At 54.5% G+C, this 19170-nt stretch overlaps 1 protein-coding gene across 2 annotated transcripts; it reads left to right on the top strand.

Moving 5' to 3' along the window:
• Positions 1–4735: 4735 nt before the first annotated feature.
• LOC138729121 (anaphase-promoting complex subunit 2-like) lies at positions 4736–18873 on the top strand. 2 transcript variants are annotated; one of them, XM_069873085.1, is made up of 14 exons: positions 4736–4819; positions 6411–7033; positions 8078–8210; positions 10090–10116; positions 10842–11016; positions 11157–11276; positions 11785–11902; positions 11986–12167; positions 12318–12459; positions 13169–13244; positions 13803–14006; positions 16565–16694; positions 16992–17227; positions 17991–18873. In XM_069873085.1, exons 1-14 carry the CDS (start codon positions 4739–4741, stop codon positions 18201–18203), a joined length of 2460 nt encoding a protein of 819 aa, XP_069729186.1. In that variant the 5' UTR covers positions 4736–4738; the 3' UTR covers positions 18204–18873. The 2 variants fall into 2 exon arrangements, with proteins under 2 accessions (XP_069729186.1, XP_069729187.1); XM_069873086.1 differs by lacking the exon at positions 10090–10116 and having other exon boundaries at positions 17991–18871.
• The last annotated feature ends 297 nt before the right edge of the window (positions 18874–19170 follow it).

A 19170-nucleotide genomic window follows, 5' to 3' on the forward strand; every position in this document is an offset into this window, starting at 1 on the left:
GAGCAGGGAATCCCATGTGCTGAGGCTTCTCCCATTAATGAAATACTTCAGGGCAAGGTGCTGAAGCTAGAGTAGGATGAGGGAAAGTGCAGGATTGCTGGTGACTGCTGGATTTAAGGGATGAGCAAGTTACCAGACGTGGTGACCGAGCAGTGGCCACAGCCGGCAGATGTGCACACAAAGGTGACCAGGGACTATGTTTGGAGAACAGGTTATGCACGGCTTTTCTACCAGAAAAGGTCCCCGTGGGCATCTTGCACCGTGGGATAAGCTCAGGCCAGTTTAAGGCAGTCCTGTCTCCAGATTTGCACCTTAACAAAACTGCAGGGGGTAACGCAAAAGCTGCTTGCAATTAAAATTCAGGGCAGGGTGTCTTAACTAGCCCTGACTTCCTTCTGCTGTTGATTAATGAGGAATGCTAAAGCCAACAATGACCTGCAGCTTGTTCTCCTGACTCCAGCCAACTGGTACTCTGCGTGCTGTTCTCCATGGATTAGCTCTGTGCCTGCTCCTCTGGGTCAGACAGGCTCAGCGGAGGCGGGAGAGCAGCGTGTGCTTCCCAACAAGAGCCCCTGGGCCCCAGTGTGCTGCTGGCTTCTCCACTCCTCCCCCTTTGCCTGCTCTGCCTCGTAGCTGGGATTTGCACCTCGCTGAGTGCTGCCTTTGCCCTTCCCAGCTTTGTACTCTAATCCCTGTCTGTAGCAGATGAACTCTTGGCTCGCTCTTGGCAAAGCAAGGTGAGTGCTGTTCTGGGGGCAGAAGCATTAGCAGATCCATCACCTCCTGTGGATCTGCGGGAGACTGAGATCTTGGGAAGAAATGTTTTGCTGTGAGGGTGGGGAGGCCCTGGCCCAGGTTGCCCAGAGCAGGGGTGGCTGCCCCATCCCTGGAGGGGTTCAAGGCCAGGCTGGATGGGGCTTGGAGCCCCTGATCCAGTGGGAGGTGTCCCTGCCCATGGCAGGAGGTGGAACTGGATGGGGTTGAGGTCCCTTCTGACCCAAACCATTCTGTGATTCTATGAATATCAAGTGTATTTCCTTGTAGGATGCCTACCTGATCTCTAGCACAAGAGGATTAACTTTAGCAGATCTCTAACTAATACCAGAGAACATCTGAAAGGAAGATTTATTTCTGCAATACAGAGACTTTTAATAAATGTGGCATCCTTCCACCAGAACAGCAGCTGTCCCAGACCTACAGGACTTGCCAGGCTGAAAAGCAAGTTTAGGAGTGCTTTTGTTTATGTGCTTCATCTTCTTCTGAAGTGCTCTGCGGCTCACTACCTTCACCAGCATGCCCATCTTCTCCCTTCAGGACGCCTCCCAATTCCTGAGGATTCTTCACAATCTGGGAAAGAAAGGAAGAACGGAAGAAAGAAACCCAGCTTATTTTCACGTAAACTGTTTCCCTTATGAGTTCCCTTTGAATGCAGTTGACCAACATTACAGCAAGAGGGATTCTCCAGCCCCTAGAGTACCTAAATCTCGGTGATAAACTGTCCTGTATCACCTGTGGAGGAATTTCTCTGTTTCATGCCCTCATTCTGAATACAAACCACCATAAGTGATTCATCTGTTCTGGAGCATAAGGCAGAGAACTTCCTGACACAGGCTGTGGAGTGAACTTCAGTTTGGAGATTTTTGTAAGGGAGGTGTTGATACTTGGGCTTCAATCCTAAATTCTGCTCAGCTGTTCTTCACCGTTAAAGCTGCACACTTTAGGTTTCTTGCTTACTCAACTCTTCAATGACTGTAGGTCGTGCTAAATCTTTCCTTTTACTAATTCCCTTCTACTTTTAGCTGATATTAAATATATTATACACACTCCCACTTCCTATGCATGAGGAAGCAAGGCTACAGCAGGTTCAGGAGACCTTGCTGCCTTTCCATCTCACCATGTAGAAGTTTTAACACGGCAGACAATTGCACAGTAAGGTTGCGGTCCCAAAGATCATTTATGCTTCCGTGAGCTTGTGGACTTCACTAAGCGGTCAGAAAGATGAATCTAAGTGCCCCGCAGGGTGAGACAGCGGCAGGACACGTTGGTGGCATCTTGCCATCCTGTCCATGGAAGAAGGTCGAGTCCTGTGTCCGTCGGGGGCCAGAGGAAGGCATGGAGTGCAATTCCAGACCAGAGCTGGAGATCCACAGGAAAGGAACTTTGTTAATGTTTCTGTTTGCAGGATGTCTGCGTTTCCTTTCCTACCTACCTCTGTTTTTTACCTACTGTCTCTTAATTTCAATCAACATGAACTCGTTTATAGGCTGGGGGTCTGTGCCTTCTGTTTGGGGTAAGGTTTCTTTTCTGTTCATGGAACTTTACAACACAGTTCCTAAGCTGTTCTATTCTTATGCAAGTTCTCCCCTTCAACCCAAACCACCAGTTCTTGGAGTAGGCTGAGAAAACAGGTCCAACCTCACATGAAAAACCAAAACGGATTAATGACCACATGAAAAGAAGGCAGGGGAACAGGAGAGTGTTGTCAGTAGCCAATAGGGGAAGGATGCTCTTGGACCGAACAGCCCCTTGTTCCCAAGAGAGGGAAGATCACTGCGTACCTGAAAGCAGGCCGCAAAGATCCTTTTATTGCTCTAAAAAGCTGACTGGTGTGTAATTGAAAGGTGAATGCAGCTGTTATCCCCTACACAGGATGGAGCAGTCCCTGCCTGGCAGGGTCTGAGAATATGTGAGAATTGAAGAGGTTGAGCTCTCCCCGTAACTGAACCAATGGTCACGACCCTTGTGCTGTTTGTCTCCTTGCCACTCCTTGGCTGGTCCAACATTTCTCCTCTTGGGAGTTGATCGTGGAGGTATTCAGCTGGAGATGGAGGGCACGGCAGGAGAGGAGGACACGGTGGTGGGGGAGGCCATGATGTGCCCGGTGAGTGGCTGGCTCTCCTGGAGCGGCGTTACCTGCGTGGACTCACCGTACCAGTCAGTCCCTCATCTCCACTTTCCTGCTCTTTGTCCCCCGTGACCATTTGCGAGGTCTCTTTCAGGGGTCCACTCTGTGGATCACCTGCATGTGTTTGCACCCCCTGGATGCTTGGAGAGGGCAAGATTTAGACTAAAGGTTAGGAAGAAATTCTTCACGATGAGGGTGGGGAGGTCCTGGCCCAGGTTGCCCAGAGCAGTGGTGGCTGCCCCATCCCTGGAGGGTTCAAGGCCAGGCTGGATGGGGCTTGGAGGTCCCTTCCAACCCAAAATGTTCCATGATTCCACGAGGTCTTTGCACCACCTGGGTGTGTCCGCAGAGATGCATCCCCTCGCTCCCGGTGCCCATGTCCCCCGTACCTTGCTGTAGGCAGCCTCGCTCTCCAAAATGGCTTGGTCCAGCTGGGCGGAGGCAGCCAGCAGCCGGGCCAGTCTCTCGTTGCTTCTTGCCAGCCGCTCGGTCAGTGCCAACAGCTGGGTCTGCAGCTGCACCTGCTCCGCCTGCTCCGCTGCCACTTGCTGGGCCAGCTCTGACCGCCGGGCGTGCATCTCCGATAGTCCTGTGGGCACCAGCACTGAGCTCTGGGCACCAACCCCAGGACACCCACCGACAGCCCCACGCGCCCTCAGACTAAGCCCCGACCAATGGCACCGACAGACAGCCCTGACCCCAGGTCACTGACCAACAGCACCCACTGACAGCCCTACAGGCACTGAGACTGAGCCCTGAATGTGACCAACAGTCCTAACTGACAGCCCTGTGGGCACCAGCACCGAGCACCGAGCCCAGGCCACTGACTGACAGCCCCAACCCGCGGGCACCGAGCCCTGTAAGCCCCGACCTATGAGCCATTTGGGCACCAAGCGGCAGCCCAGACCCCACGGCAGCGACATCTCAGCCCCGACCTGTGAGCCCTGCAGGCACTGAGCTGGCAGTCATAGAATCATAGAGTAGTTTGGGTTGGAAGGGACCTTAAAGATCATGCAGTTCCAAGCCCCCTGCCCTGGGCAGGGACGCCTCCCACTGGCTCAGGCTGCCCAAGGCCCATCCAGCCTGGCCTTGAACCCCTCCAGGGCTGGGGCAGCCACAGCTTCCCTGGGCAACCTGGGCCAGGGCCTCCTCACTGTCACTGTAAAGAAATTCCTCCTTATGCCCAGTTTAAATCTGCCCCTCCCCAGTTTAGACCCATTGCCCCTCGTCCTATCACTCCAAGCCTTCATAAACTGTCCCTCCTCGGGTTTCTCGCAGCCCCTTCAGGTGCTGGAAGGTCGCTAGAAGGTCTCCTCGCAGCCTTGTTCTCCAGGCCCAACAACCCCAACCCTCTCAGCCTGTCCTCCTCTGGGAGCTGCTCCAGCCCTCGGATCATCTTGGTAGCCTCCTCTGGACCCGTTCCAACAGCTCCCTGTCCTTCTTCTGCTGAGGATTCCAGAACCAGAGCCCGTACTCCAGAGGAGGTCTCCCAGGAGAGGAACTGAGGGTCTCAACTCCCTCCCTGGCCCTGCTGGCCCCGATGCTGCGGACGCAGCCCAGGACACGGTTGGTTTCTGTGCTGGGAGCGCGCGCTGCCGGCTCCCGTCGAGCTTCTCCTCGCGGAGCCCCCCAAGCCCTTCTCCGTCCCAGCATCCCCCCTCCCGCCCTGAGACCGCGAGCCCCGGGAGCCCCGACACACAGACACACAGACAGACAGACAGACACACAGACAGACAGACAGACAGACAGACACACAGACAGACAGACGCTCCTCCCTCCCCGCTCACGTTCCCTCAGCTCCGCCTCGCAGCGCCGCCGCCCATGGCCGCGCGCATGGAGCCGGCGGGCGCCTCGCTCTCGGCCGCCTGGGGCCGCCTCAGCGCCGCCCTCGTGCCGCCCGCCGCCCTGGGGCTGGTGAGCGGGGGCTGCCGGGGCCGCCGGGGGCTGTGAGGGCTGCGAGGCCGGGGCCGCAAGGCCTGGGGCTGCGGGGGCTGTAAGGTGGGGCTGCAAGGCGCCGGGGTTCCTGAGGTTCCGGGGGCTCCAAGGGCCGCAGGGGCTGGGGCTGCCAGGCCAGGGCTGCACTGGCTGCGAGGGCCGGGGCTGTGGGGGCTGCGAGGGTCGGGGCTGTGGGGGCTGCAGGGGCTGCAGGGCCGGGGCTGTGGGGGCTGCGAGGGCCGGGGCTGTGGGGGCTGCGGGGGCTGCAGGGCTGGGGCTGTGGGGGCTGCGGGGGCTGCAGGGCTGGGGCTGTAAGGGCTGCCGATGCCGGGGTTGTGGCGGCTGCAAGGACTGTGAGGCTGGGGCTGCAGCGGTTGCGGGTCTGGGGGAGGTGGGGGCCCAGAGGCTTTGGGGGCTGCGGGGGTTGCGGGCTGCAGGGCCTGGGACAGCGGGAGCTTGCGGGGAGCTGGGGCTGCTGGGTTGCAGGAGTGGGGCAGGGCAGCGGGGGCTTTGAGGGCTGTGGGGGCTCGGGGGTCGCAGGGCTCCAGGGCGGTGGGGGCTGCAAAGGCAGTAGGGGAGCACTGGGGGCTGCGTGGAGCTGCGGGGGCTGTAGGAGGGGACGGGCTGGGCGGCGGTGGGGCAGCAAGGGCTGCAAGGGGGCAGTGGGTCAGCAGGGGCTGTGGAGGCAGCAGGGGCAGCTGGGGCACCCAAGGGGCTGCGGGGGCTGCTGGGGGGCCAAAAGGGCAGCGGGGAGGAGGGGGGGATGCGCCACTCCCTGCTCCCCTCAAGTCCGTGCGCCTGGTGAGGGCAGGCGCAGCCCCTGGGGTGGTGAGGGATCCCAGCATCACCCTGACCCCCAGCCCGGCCAGTCCCCTCTGTCCACGCGTCCAGTTTCCAGGGGCAGGTGGGAGAGAAATGGCTGGAGGGGGACAAGAGGAAATGGCCTCACGTTGTGCCAGGGGAGGTTTAGACTGGATATTAGGAAACATTTCTTTGTGGAAAGTGTGGTGAAGCCCTGGCAGAGGCTGCCCAGGGCAGTGGGGAGTCTCCATCCCTGGAGGGGCTCCAAAAATGTGTAGACGTGGCACTTCTGGACATGGTTTAGTGGGCATGATGGGGTTGGGCTGATGGTTGGACTGGATGATCTTAGAGGTCTTTTCCAACCTTAATGATTCCATGATTCCATGAAAGTGCTGGGGTCAAAGAGAGACACTGCTTCTCCTATCCCTGCTGCTTGCACTGCTCCCTGAGGGAGTGAACGTTGCCAGGGAAGGTTTTTCCCCCAAACCCTGGCTTTTCGGGGGCCCAAGGGTGGCTCCTGTCCATGTTGCCCACAGAGGCATCCTGCAGCCGCCGAGGGGACAGTGATGGAGAGCATTGGGCCTGAGAGGGAGGCGCTGGGCTTCCCGCACAGGCTGAGCACCCAGCAGGTCTCCCTGGAGGAACGGCGTCCACCTGATGCTGTGACAGCAGAGCCCACCTGCGCTTGGTCCCTGCAGGGTCTGCTGCCCCAGTTTCCCCAGGAGAAGTCTTTCGGTGCGCTTACCTGGGCATCCCCTCTGCGTTTCAGGCAGCGCCGAGGGCCGATGCGGTGGAGCCAGCGCAGGATGCTGAGCTGCGGGCAGCGCTGGGCGTGCTGCGGTGCTACGACCTGCACTCCGTCGTGGAGGAATGGTTCCTAGAGGTGCTGCAGACTGACCTTCAGGCCAACATAGCTCCCGAGTTCTGGAACTGCATCAACCAGTATGAAAACGCAGCCGAGGAGCCCCAGTGCTCCGCGCTCCTCCTGGATGCGTTTTGTCTTCTCAGGCGCCGCCTGGAGCCCTACCTGAACAGCCTGGAGCTGCTGGAGCGCTGGACTGAGGCAGGCTTGCTCCTGGGGACCGGCGCCCAGACGCTGCAGGAGAAGGTCTACACCATGTTCAGAGCCATCCTTTTCTTCACCACGACCAAATCCTTCCAGGAAATGATCCAGCAGTTCTACAGCCGCACTTTCAGGATATACATGCGGCAGTGGAGGAAAGGAGAAGATGGAACGAACGAGGGCGAGAGCAGCATGAGCGAGGCCGAGCAGGAGAGCGATACGGAGGAGGGCAGAGGAGAGGCCCCGCTGTGCGCAGGCTGCAGCACCAAGAAGGAGCAGTGCTGGTGCCCCCAAGCCATGGAGCAGTTTCAGCAGCTCAATGACATCCTGTATGTGGGGTTTGGGGTGGTGGCTGTCACACAGAGCACATGGATGGGCTGGAGGGGCGTGCAGCAGCAGGTTTTCTTGGTGTTGGAAAATGGGAGGAGTTAACGGGTGAGGTCAGGCTGTCTCCCAGTACCGGGCAGAGAATGTGTCACAGGGATTTTGCAGCTTGGGGTTCAATAGGGCAGTTGTCTAGACAGAAGGTTCCTCTCCCTGGATGTAGGAATACCTTCTCCTGCTCTAAGGCTGTCTGTCCACAAACCCTTCTAAGGTGTCGAGGGAGGTGGTTATTCTCCTCTACCCCCCTCTCATGAGAACTAACGTGGACAGCTGCATTCAGTTCTGCAGTCCTCCCCACGTGGATCTGTTGGAGCAAGTGCAGAGGAGGCCACGGAGATGATCTGAGGGCTGGAGCACCTCCTGTATGAGGCCAAGCTGAGAGAGTTGGGGTTGTTCAGCCTGGAGAAGAGAAGGCTCTTGGGAGACCTTAGAGCAGCTTCCAGTCCTGACAGGGACTCCAGGAAAGCTGGGGAGGGACTCTTGGTCAGGGAGTGCAGGGAGAGGATGAGGGGAAACAGTTTGAAGCTGAGAGAGGGGAGAGTTAGATGAGATCTTGGGAAGAAATGTTTTGCTGTGAGGGTGGGGAGGCCCTGGCCCAGGTTGCCCAGAGCAGGGGTGGCTGCCCCATCCCTGGAGGGGTTCAAGGCCAGGCTGGATGGGGCTTGGAGCCCCTGACCCAGTGGGAGGTGTCCCTGTCCGTGGCAGGGGTGGAACTGGATGGGCTTTGAGGTCCCATCCAACCCAAACCATTCTACGAGTCTATGAAGAAGCTTTTGGTGACTGCAACATGGTGTTTCTAAGCAAGATGGGTTAGCAGTACTGTCGTGTGTTACATGTGTACATCATCTATGTGGGCTGTTGAAGCATTTAAACTAAGAGCTAGGCCTGTGTCTGTGGAGCTTACAGGGAGGAAGGTGCCTTCAGGTAATGAGATCTTTGTTTGTTTGTTTGTACCACGTGGTCTGAATCGGGTCCTTGTGTGTCTGTAGCCGCCGGCTGAATTTGCTGGAGAGAGTGAGCGCCGATGCTGTCACCACCATCTTGCACAAGATGATAGAGGAGAGGATGGAGCAGAGATGCAGGGGGGAATACGAGCACTCCTTCCTCAGCGAGTTCCAGGAGGTAAGGCAGGCGCGTGGGCACCTTCAGTGACGTGCAGCTGCTTCTCTTTCTGGCTCAGCAGTTCAGGCTCAAGGTTGGTTCCACCTGAAACTGCCTGGCCCAGGGCTTTGCCTCCCACCATCCCTGGAGAAGAGGTGCTTGAAACTTGCCGATTTGATTGCTGGTAGAGGGAAAGGTTTGCTCTGATCTGTGCGTAACAGACCATTGCATTTCACCCAGTGGTGTCTGTCATCACGAGGGAATTTCTGCGGCACAGTTTTACAAACTACAAGAACATGTAGTGCCACCTTGCATGCAGAACACTCCCTGCCCCTGCGTAGGTGGGCCCAGGATTAGAATTTGAGTGGCTATTTTCTGTCATTTTTCCAATTTTCAGCATCCCTTTAAAACCAGAAGTGAGGATGGGAGATGATGTTCTGGTATTGATCTCACCACTGAGCCACGAAGAGGATTAAAACCCTCCTGTGCAGCTACCCAGTTGTTTTGCTGCTATCTTAAACTGAGGTTTTGTTGGGCTTTTTACCCAGTATGACCTTAATGTAAAGTTCTTTTCCAAGATACAGTCGTGCCTCTGCAGGCTTGCTCTGCGCTCCTCGTTCCTCCATGCGTGACCTTGTCTTTGGCTGCATCAAAGAACAATGCGTGAGGCAAGGTTGCCACGCAGACCCCGCTGCTCTCTGTGGTGTCTCTGGTTGCCGTGCCCGTTTGCCATGCCGGCCGTTTTTGTTGTCTGCAGACACCGGCGGTTGTTGTGTATTTGCTTCCCTTTAGTTGCTGTGCAACGCTTTGTTGGACCTCGTGTGAAATGCATTTGGAGGACCTGAGGTGTTTAAGGACGTTTTAAGGGCACCAGAGAAAATGCAGCTGCATTCAGCTAGTCAGATGTTGCAGAATGTCCCCTCGCTCCCACCCCTTCAGAAAGGCCAGCGTGTTGGCCTCAGAAGTTTGGAGCATGTCTGAATGAGGCAAGACAAAAGTCATAGGATCCTAGAATGGTTTGAGTTGGAAGGGAACTTGAAACTCATCCAGTTCCAACTCCTTCCATGGGCAGGGACACCTCCCACTGGATCAGGGGCTCCAAGCCCCATCCAGCCTGGCCTTGAACCCCTCCAGGGATGGGGCAGCCACCCCTGCTCTGGGCAACCTGGGCCAGGGCCTCCCCACCCTCACAGCAAAACATTTCTTCCCAAGATCTCATCTAACTCTCCCCTCTCTCAGCTTCAAACTGTTTCCCCTCATCCTCTCCCTGCACTCCCTGATCAAGAGCTCCTCCCCAGCTTTCCTGGAGCCCCTTTCAGCACTGGAAGCTGCTCTAAGGTCTCCCAAGAGCCTTCTCTTCTCCAGGCTGAACAACCCCAACTCTCTCAGCCTGGCCTTGTATGGGAGGTGCTCCAGCCCTCAGATCATCTTTGTGACCTCCTCCCACTCATTCCATGTCCTTCCTGTCCGGAAAGCTGAGGCCTGGCACGCTCAAGGTAGAAAGGGAGAAGTGTGAGAAGCAACTTGCTGAAAGTCCAAGTGCTGACAGCAAACCCCCTCTTCAGAGACAGCAGCAGCGCCCTGGAGCAGTGCTGGTAATCGGGCTGTAACAAGAGCGCTTAGAGAAGGTAAAACTCGCAAGGGAAAACGTATTTGCTTGGTAATAATTGTATTCCTTAAAACTGAGTGCTTTGTGTCAGTATTACTCCTTTTCTTTTGTCCTGTAGGAGAATTCTTTCTCAGCCTTTCCACTGTTTTGCCCCCGTCTGTGCCCAGGTGTTTGGTAGCTCTTGGGTTCATCCTGCAGAGCTCATGGATTTCTTCAGTGTGTCCTCAGACGAGCAGATAATTCAAAATTAACATCAGCAAACCTGACCATGACGTAGTGTTTTTGTTTCAGGCTGTTGGAATCTGGTTATTGAAAACCATAAATATCTAGTAGCTACGAATACTTAAATACTGTCCCAGGGAGTGCTGTGTATTTGCCTCCTTAAAGAGGAAATTAAGACAAAGCATTTATTTAGAGCATCTATTTGAGCACCTTTGAAATGTGAGAATTGCATAGTTCTCTCTAGAAAACTAAATCTCAACTGTAAAAATTAACCTTCTGGTGCTCTCCCTTCAGGTTTTTATTTCATTATCCAGTGGTTATGCTGCTATGTGAGGTCTTGATTTTGAGTGCCTGGGTTTGGTTCTCTGTGAGCCCTTGGGCTGGCTGGCTTGCTCTTCATCGACTTGAGGGATTTGTAGACATTTTGGGCCAAGGATGGTGTGATGAGCAGTTTGCTCGTATTCTCATGAAGAGAGTTGTTCTGTATGTATAGAATGGACTGGAATTCTGCAAGACTAGAATAGTCCTCAAGTTTTGGAATATACCTTCTCCTTTTTGGGGCCCAGTGCCTGTGCACGGTCCTCGGTCACTCCTTCTCATGCACATCTGCATAGTCTGTATCCTGTATCTTGCGTTCAAGTTCATGCTCTCTCAGCGAGGCTTTCCCTGGCTATAGACCAGGCCAGAGTGCATTTGGAGAGCAGCTGGAGGTAACGCTCCCCCTTTCTGCTTGCTGTGGTCGCCGCCTGATGATGGGTAAGCCTGGGAGAGGGTTGTGCCGTGGTGTTCACCATCTCTGTACTTTCCCTCTCCTTCTGCAGTGGATTGAGAAGGTGATTGGCTGGCTCAGCAGGGTTTTCCTGCAAGATAGTCCTTCGGCATGCTCCTCTTCAGAAGCCAGCAGCACCTTGAAGCGCTGGCGGTGCCACGTCCAAAGGTGGTTCTACCGCATCTATGCCAGCATGCGCATCGAAGAACTTTTCAGCATTATTCGAGGTAGGTGTGACCCATTCGGTGTTCACGCCCTCTTGGACTTGGACAAATCGATTTTGTCTTCACCCCTCAAAGCACCACCCTCTCTCCTCTTGCCTTCCCATGGAGCCTGGCATTGTTTCTGATCACTGCTTGGTTGGTAGATTTCCCAGAGTCGAAGCCTGCTGTGGAGGACCTCAAGTTCTGCCTGGAAAGGACTAATCAGAGGCAGGAGCTGCTCAGGTCCCTGAAAAGCGCTCTGGAAATGCGACTTCTGCATCCTGGTGGGTTTTACATTGCCACATGTGTCATGACACTGAGGAGCCTGGGCATGAATTGGGATCTCCTGGGAGCCATCGTTTCATTCTGTGTTTGATGAGTGAGAGGCAGCCAGGCCGTGTGCATCCTGTGCTGTTTGTGTTGGAGTGTGCATGGGTGGCAGTAACTGATTATATCAGCCCCTTTTTGTCTTGTTTTTGCGGTATGGGGAAGAGCTGAGCGAGATTAGCCTGGTCTGGGGAGTAAAGGCTTGTTTGGGTTAAGATATGTGTGATCTGAGCTTGCAGTTTGCCCTCTGGGCTCAGCTGGGTTATAGCTCTGAGCTGATGTTCACAGTTGGAACTTTTTCAGCCATGGGTCCGATCTCTCCCTTTGGCTGGGGCTGCAGGGCAGAAACCCCTTCATCTCCAGCTCCATAGATTGAACAGAGGCCTTGGAGCATCCAAGCTCCTTGCATCAAGGCTGTTAGTCTTTGCTTTGGGACTCTTGACTCCCTCTGTCCCTCTCATGTAGGAGTCAACACATCGGACATCATCACACTCTATATCTCGGCCATCAAGGCCTTGCGGGAGCTTGACCCCTCGATGGTTATCCTGGAGGTCGCCTGCGAGCCCATCAGGAAGTATCTGAGGTAAGAGGCTTGCGGGGCAGTCCTACACATCCCCTGTCCCTCTCCTCCTCTTCACCGCCTCCGTTTCCCTGGCCTGTTGGCAGGACTCGGGAAGACACGGTGCGGCAGATCGTGGCTGGTCTCACCGGGGATGCTGAGGGATCCGGTGACCTTGCAAACGAGCTCTCGAAAGCTGACCCGGTGACACTGGAGAATGGCCAGGAGAGTGATGATGACGTTGCAGAACCAGAGGACTGGGTTCCTGATCCAGTTGATGCAGATCCAGGTTAGATGCCAAGACCAGAAGTCCTGGTAGCTTGCAGTTCTCCCTGGTGGACTGTGGTCTTGAGCAGCTCATTTGCTGGTTCTCCAGAGCTGAGCTGGGCTGAGACAGGTCTCTGTTAATCACGTACCGTCTTCTGCTGGATTCCACTAGGAAAATCAAGTTCCAAGCGTCGGTCCTCGGACATCATCAGCCTGCTGGTGAGCATCTATGGCAGCAAGGACCTGTTTATCAACGAATACCGCACGCTTCTGGCTGACCGGCTGCTCCATCAGTTCAATTACAGTGCTGAGAGGTGAGCTCCAAACATCCAACTCTAGGGTTTTCCATGGTAAAATCACCCAATAAAGGTACGCTTCAGCCTTAGTCCTGGGAACGCCTCTTTCTGGAGCCAGGAATGTCTTTGGCTATTTCCTCGGCAACCTTGGGTTTGCATCTAGAACTTCATACGCTCACCTCTTCTCTGGCTGCTTCGGGCTCAGTCCTGCCCCTGGCTTGTGCTAGTAGGGCAGCAGGTAGAAAATTGGAGGCACCGACACCCTCTTAGCTCCATCTCACATGTTCTGGTGTCCCTCACAACCTGTGCAGGCTGCTTAGGGTCAGCAGAAAGTGTTAAAGTATGAAAAAGGGATGAAGCATCAAGAAACCTCAGTTGCAATCCAACCGTATCTCTTGACTGATGAGTGAGAGTGGTTTTCTTTTCCGTGAAACGCAGCTGGTGTGAGCCATGGCTGGGGTGGGCAGTTTGGGGCAAGTGGCTCACCAAAGGCCGAGGCTGCGCTGTGTTGTTGAGGGGGATGGTGAAGTGCTGTGCTCTTCCAAATGAAAGGGAAGGGTTTCAAAAAGCTGGCTCTGGTTGTTCCTCACGTAGATGCCAGCAGGCATCCTCTTGAGAGAATGTGCTTTACGAGACTCCCTATTTTGGCTGTGTTGCATGGGATGGAGGCTGAGCCAGGCTGGTCTGACTGAGGAACCTGTCTCTGATGTGATGTTTCTTCTATCAGGGAAATCCGCAACGTGGAGCTGCTGAAGCTGCGGTTTGGGGAAGCTCAGATGCATTATTGTGAAGTCATGTTAAAAGTAACTTTTCTTCTTTAATTTCAAGTCTTGGGCATTTAAGTTCATGGGGAAAGGGGAGGGACTTGAGGGGTGACCCAAAAAGGGTCCTTTTAGGGAGATGGTGTTCCCAGAATCCCAGTAAGGGGCCAGGTTTGTGACAGGCAGGTGTGCATTCAAGATCCTAATTGCTGTGGGTTGGGTTATGGACTCTGGGGGTGGGGGTGGCTGCTCTGGTGCTGTGGTCTCTCCTGCCCTTCCTGCAGTAGTCTGGCATTGAAGAGCTGGGCTCCCCCAGCTCCTCTCAGGTTGGGACTCTGGAGTTCAGTTCTTTGGGAGCACTGTAGGAAGAACACGGGTCTGGAGGGACTCCAGTGTGGGCTGGTAGCCCCTTCTCAACCTCCCCATACATGTTTCCAAGTATGTCACAGTCTTTTCAGTAGAATCACGTGGTTGTGTCCTTTGCATTGTCTCCATCATCATTTGGAGACAACGTTCGTCACCTCATTCGAGCCTCTTTGGTAAGGGCTAGCACTGACTTGGGAGAGAAGTTGCTGCCTTACCTTCCCCTGCCTTTTCCAGGATATGGCTGACTCGCGACGCATTAATGCCAACATCCGTGATGAGGAAGAGAAACTCCCAGAGGAGGAGAGGCCCCCATTCAGCCTTGTTGCTGTTATCCTGTCAAGTGAGTTTTGGCCACCACTGAAAGAGGAGAAGCTGGAGCTTCCAGAGCAGGTCAAGGAAGCCATGGAAGCCTATTCCAAGAAGTATGAGAAATTAAAGGTGAGACAACCTTAACCCTGCTATAAAAAAGATGCCTGCTCTTCCGACTTCATTACATAGCATGGTTTTTGCAAAGTCCCTTTTAACATCCTTTTAAATTTTAGTTGCCAGTACACCCACACTGTTACGGAGGAATCTCAAAGTCTCACAGCTTTCAGTCAGGGTCCAAAGCTGCGCTAGCTTAGCTGTGGCCGAAAGAAGGATTTACCTCTTTGTGGAATGTCTAAGCAATAGTAGTGACTGCAGTTTGGGAAAAGAGTTTTCTAAAAGGTGCTGGTATATTGAGGTGGAAGTTCTTGGGTATCTTCAGTCTGGCCTAAGCTTATTCATAGAGGGCTAAACACCCCCAGCTCTCTCAGCCGTTCCTCATAAGGCCTGTTCTCCAGCCCCCTCACCAGCTTCGTTGCTCTTCTCTGGACTCGCTCCAGAGCCTCAACATCCTTCTTGTGGTGAGGGGCCCAGAACTGAACACAGGATTCGAGGAGCGGTCTCACCAGTGCCGAGTCCAGAGGGAGAAGAACCTCCCTGGACCTGCTGGCCACGCCGTGTCTGATCCAAGCCAAGATGCCATTGGCCTTCTTGGCCACCTGGGCCACTGCTGGCTCCTGTTCAGTCGCTGTCAACCGACACCCCCAGGTCCTTCTTCTCCAGGCAGCTTTCCAGCCAGACTTCTTCTAGTCTATAGCTGCTCAGGGTTGTTGTGCCCCAAGTGCAGGACCCGGCATTTGGCCTCGTTAAACCTCCTGCCGTTGGTCTCAGCCCATGGATCCAGCCTGTTCAGATCCCTTTGGAGCCTCCCGACCCTCCAGCAGATCCATGCTTCCACCCAGCTTAGTGTCATCTGCAAACTTGCTAAGGGTGCACTCGATGCCTTCATCCAGGTCATTGATAAAGACATTGAACAGGGCTGGACCCAGCCCTGAGCCCTGGGAACCCCACTTGTCACTGGCCTCCAGCTGGAGTTCACTCCATTTCCCACCACTCTCTGGGCCCTCCAGCCAACCAGTTTTCCACCCAGGAGAGTGTGCGCCTGTCCAGGCCAGAGGTGACAGTTTTCTGAGCAGAATGCTGTGAGAAACTGTGTCAAAGGCTTTACTGAAGTCCAGGAAGATACATCCACAGCCTTTCCCTCGTCCAGCAGCCGAGTCACTTTATTATTGAAGGTGATCAGGTTTGTTTGGCAGGACCTGCCTTTCGTGAACCCATGTGGACTGGGCCTGATCACCCAGTTCTCTTACAAGTGCATTGACCCGAGTTCTGTAGCAGTGCCATCCTGTCGCTGTTGGGCCTCTCTTCTTCAGTGCTCTGGCGTTCTTCTCCTGTGTTTGTCCTCTGGAAAAGAACCTCTGTTAACATGATCTCGTTTTAAGATTCGCTGTTAGTCTGGAGCTGAGTGAATGCTCTTTCCTCTTCTGCCTGTGGTCTCTCCCGGGTAGTTTCCTTCATTTCTGGAGTTCTGAACTGCATCTTAAGACAGTTCAGATGTGAGAATTTGTGGTCAGTTGGACTGTGGCTCAGACGAAGACTGAATCCGTGCCTTTATAAACTGCATGGAAAGGTGGGAGAGAGGCATCCAGACCAAATATAAGCCCCTGTGCAGTATTCTTCTGTTCTCTAAACACTTGATCATGGCAGTCAGTCAAATAAAGAAGGCTGAGGTGCATCTTGCTCTGCACAAACTGAATGGCTTGGAAGCAGGAGCATCTGTCTGGAAGTAAGGAGAGATCAAGGTCACTTTCAGAGCTGTGGTCTTGGCTTTCTCATCCTGTCTTGTCTTACCCGGTGGAGTGCAGACCACAAACGTGGAGCGTGGAGGATTCAGGTCTAGCTGTCACGCCAGTGTGTGCGCGTGCAGGTTTTCCTTTGCTGCCAATTTGGTGTCCCCACTTGTGGTCGGACTCCACTTTAGGCTTGATTTTCTGTATCCTCTCTTGCTGTTGTGTATTATATCGCGGATGATGCGTGCCATGAGGCTGGGGAGCTCTCAGCTCTGGGTCCCGTCTTGTTTGCTGCTGTAGCTACGTGCCAGATGTGGAAGCCGGTTGATTTCTGCAGCTGCAAAAAATTACTTGGGAGAGGATGCAGGAGACGATGCAGGGAGGAAGCGGCCTCCTCAAACATCTCAGCCTTCAAAGCAAGCGATGCTCTTTTCACATCGGTATCAGAGGAGATTGCCTCTCTTCTGAGGAAATCCTGCCCCAGAGTGTTTATTTTCCATGAGGAGTTTGTCCTGAGTGACCTGGTTGGTCTTCCAGTGCTCCCTCAAGCTGTGCTTACCCTGTCAGAGAGCTGGCTTGAGTGGCTTTCAAGCAGAAGAGAGGCCTTAGTCTTGGGCAAGGGCTGAACAAAGCAAGGTTGGTGCCGAGCAGGATTTTTACCGTGAAGGGGCAGGGGATGGCAGTGCTGGGCAACTCATGAGGAGAGGAGGAGCTTTTGTATCTGGCAGGGGGGAATGGTGCACAGCTGGCCCCAGTGGTAGAGAGGCATTTGTGATAACACAGCACTGGCTGGTTCCTGTTAGAAGATGTGTTATGAGTGGCTGCTTCCTTCTTCTCCAGGCCATGAGGACCCTGAACTGGAAGCACCACCTGGGCCTGGTGAGCTTGGACGTGGAGCTGGCCGATCGCACCCTCTCCCTGTCTGTCTCTCCTGTGCACGCTGCCATCATCCTGCACTTCCAGAGCAAGAGTGAGTGCTGGGGCAGAGTCTCGGCATTCCCGTCCCTGTCTCTGTGCTTCCCGGGGGTGAGAAGGCCGTGTTACTCGGGTGGTTGAAGGCTCCGAGAGCTCTGGCAGCAGAACCAAGACCTGGTTCAGGATCTACCACAGGGCTCAGCCAGGCCTCCAGCCCAGCACCCGCTCTGCTTTCAGGCAGTGGCTGCACACGGCTGCTTGCTCCCCAGCCTTCCTCATCCTCTTACGGAGTCCTGGCAGTGGAGGTGGGTGGGTGTCCTGTGCTCTTCTCTGAGATCCATGGTGTCTGCAGGTACGTGGACGCTGACAGAGCTGAGTGAAGCGCTCAAGGTGCCGGAGACATCGCTGAAGCGTAAGATGACGCTGTGGCTGCAGCAGGGTGTGCTGCGCGAAGAGCCCCAGGGCACCTTCACTGTGATTGAGGAGGAGCAGAAAGACCAGGTGGAGAAGGTCGTTCTGATAGACAGTGACGAGGAGGGGGACTCTGCCATGGCCTCACAGGCTGACCAGAAAGAGGAGGAGCTGCAGGTACCCATCCATGTATCTGGGCTGCTTGCGGAGCTGGGAGGGTGATGGGAAGATCCTGTGCTTTGGGCTTTGGGGAATGCGGTTAGGATGATGGATTCAATTTGCACTTTGGGTTTGCATTTTCAGTGCAAGTGGCTACGTCCACCTGGAGGGGTTTTGAATTGGGTGTCTCTTGATTCGTGCTCACTGGTGCAGGTCCTGGATTGCAGCCTTCCCTCCACGGAAGTTCCTGTCTGGCTGCTGGGCCAGGCAACTGTTTGGACATCTCTAAATGTGTTTTTTCAATTTAAAAAAAAAGAAAAAGCCTGAGACATGATTTCATATTTCAAAATAGCCAAAACTTAGGTAGATCCACCCAAGCAGTGCTTTTTGGCACTTAGAGCCCAAAAGGCTTGCTCAGCACTAACAGTGGGACTTTTGTCTTCTCTGTGTTGTGGCTCCTGGACACTTCCAGTGTTCTCCCTGCCCGTGTGTCACGTTGTGTGTGTTGTGCCGCTGTGCAACCTGGAGGTGTCGTATTGGTGTTTATCCACTGAGGGTCATGTGTGTACTGCACATCAAATCCTTTCCAGCTCTGTGTCCCAACATCTGATGCTGTTCTTGGGTATTTGCTGTTTAAAGGCCACATGCTCATGGCTGAGAGTAGAACTCGCTGCCAGCCACAGCCCTGCTCTGCTTTTGGGGTGTGGGATGCTAAAGCGCCCCTTCTCTTCATGGTGTAGGTGTCGGTGTGTTTACTGTTGTTTGTCTCTCCCCACTGCAGCTGTTCTGGACGTACATCCAGGCCATGCTGACCAACCTTGAGAGCTTGTCCTTGGAGAGGATTCACAGCATGCTGAAGATGTTTGTGATGACAGGCCCAGTGGTCACAGAAATCGATATACAAGAGCTACAGGGTTTCCTCCAGAAGAAGGTCCGGGACCAGCAACTCATCTACTCCGGAGGTGTCTATCGCCTGCCCAAGAACTGTAATTAGACTGCGAGTGTCATCACTTTCTCCTTGGTGTCACTTCTCCGTGCCTGTGCTGCCCAGTTCTCTGCGTCCTGCTGGGTGCTTTCTCTGCCCCCGGTGTTTGTTTCCCCAGGAGGAGTCACCCTGCATGGAGACAGCTGGGCAGCAGCCTGGGCCGTGCACCCCACAAGTTCTGGGACTGGGCCTGCTCCCCTCACTCCGTTTCCTCCCGTGCGTGAGTGCCTGCTTCACTTCACCGTTTAATAACACACGGCAGTCATCTTTTTCAGATGGTACCAACGCTTTACTTTCCTCTCAGCAGAGCACCCTTGGCATCAGCCTCCCCATGCTGAAAAGGGCCTGCAGGAAACTCCCCAGCCTGACAGGCACCTCTCCCTTTCCTTCAGTCTCCATCCGTAGCCCCGGGAGGGTTTGGGACGGGGGGCTGGTGGCTCCAGTTGCTGTCTGGATCTCTCTTTGTGGCTGTAGCTGTGTCTTGCGGCTGGCTGTGACAAGCGAGACCCTACACAAATCCAGTGTTCATGCTGTCTCCCTTGGTTTATGTGGGAGAAAGACTCCAGGGTTTGCTTGCCCTTGTTTGAGACTCCTAAACTGTGTGGAATGATTTTATTGTGGGATAAAGGATGCTTTGGATGCATGAGATGTAGGAGTTCTTAAACACATCCCTGGAGGTGTTTAAGGCCAGGTTGGATGGGCCTTGGGTAACCTGTTCTAGTGGGACGTCCCTGTCTATGGCAGGGGGGTTGGAACTGGATGATTTTTAAGGTCCCTTCGAATCCAAACTATTTTATGATTCTTCAGGGCAAGTTGGTTAGTCCTGGAGGATAAGGAAGCGGATTACACAGGCACGGCTAGGATTGCTTTGCTATGGCATGAATACACGGCTGCTTTCCCTGCGGCCGCTGCCCTTGAGAGGCACCACTGGGATCTGTGAGGCCGTTGGATGGGGCAGTCCCCGAGCTCCTTTTGG

This window comes from Phaenicophaeus curvirostris, chromosome 20, assembly GCF_032191515.1.
Source record: "Phaenicophaeus curvirostris isolate KB17595 chromosome 20, BPBGC_Pcur_1.0, whole genome shotgun sequence".
NCBI classification, from domain to species: domain Eukaryota; kingdom Metazoa; phylum Chordata; class Aves; order Cuculiformes; family Cuculidae; genus Phaenicophaeus; species Phaenicophaeus curvirostris.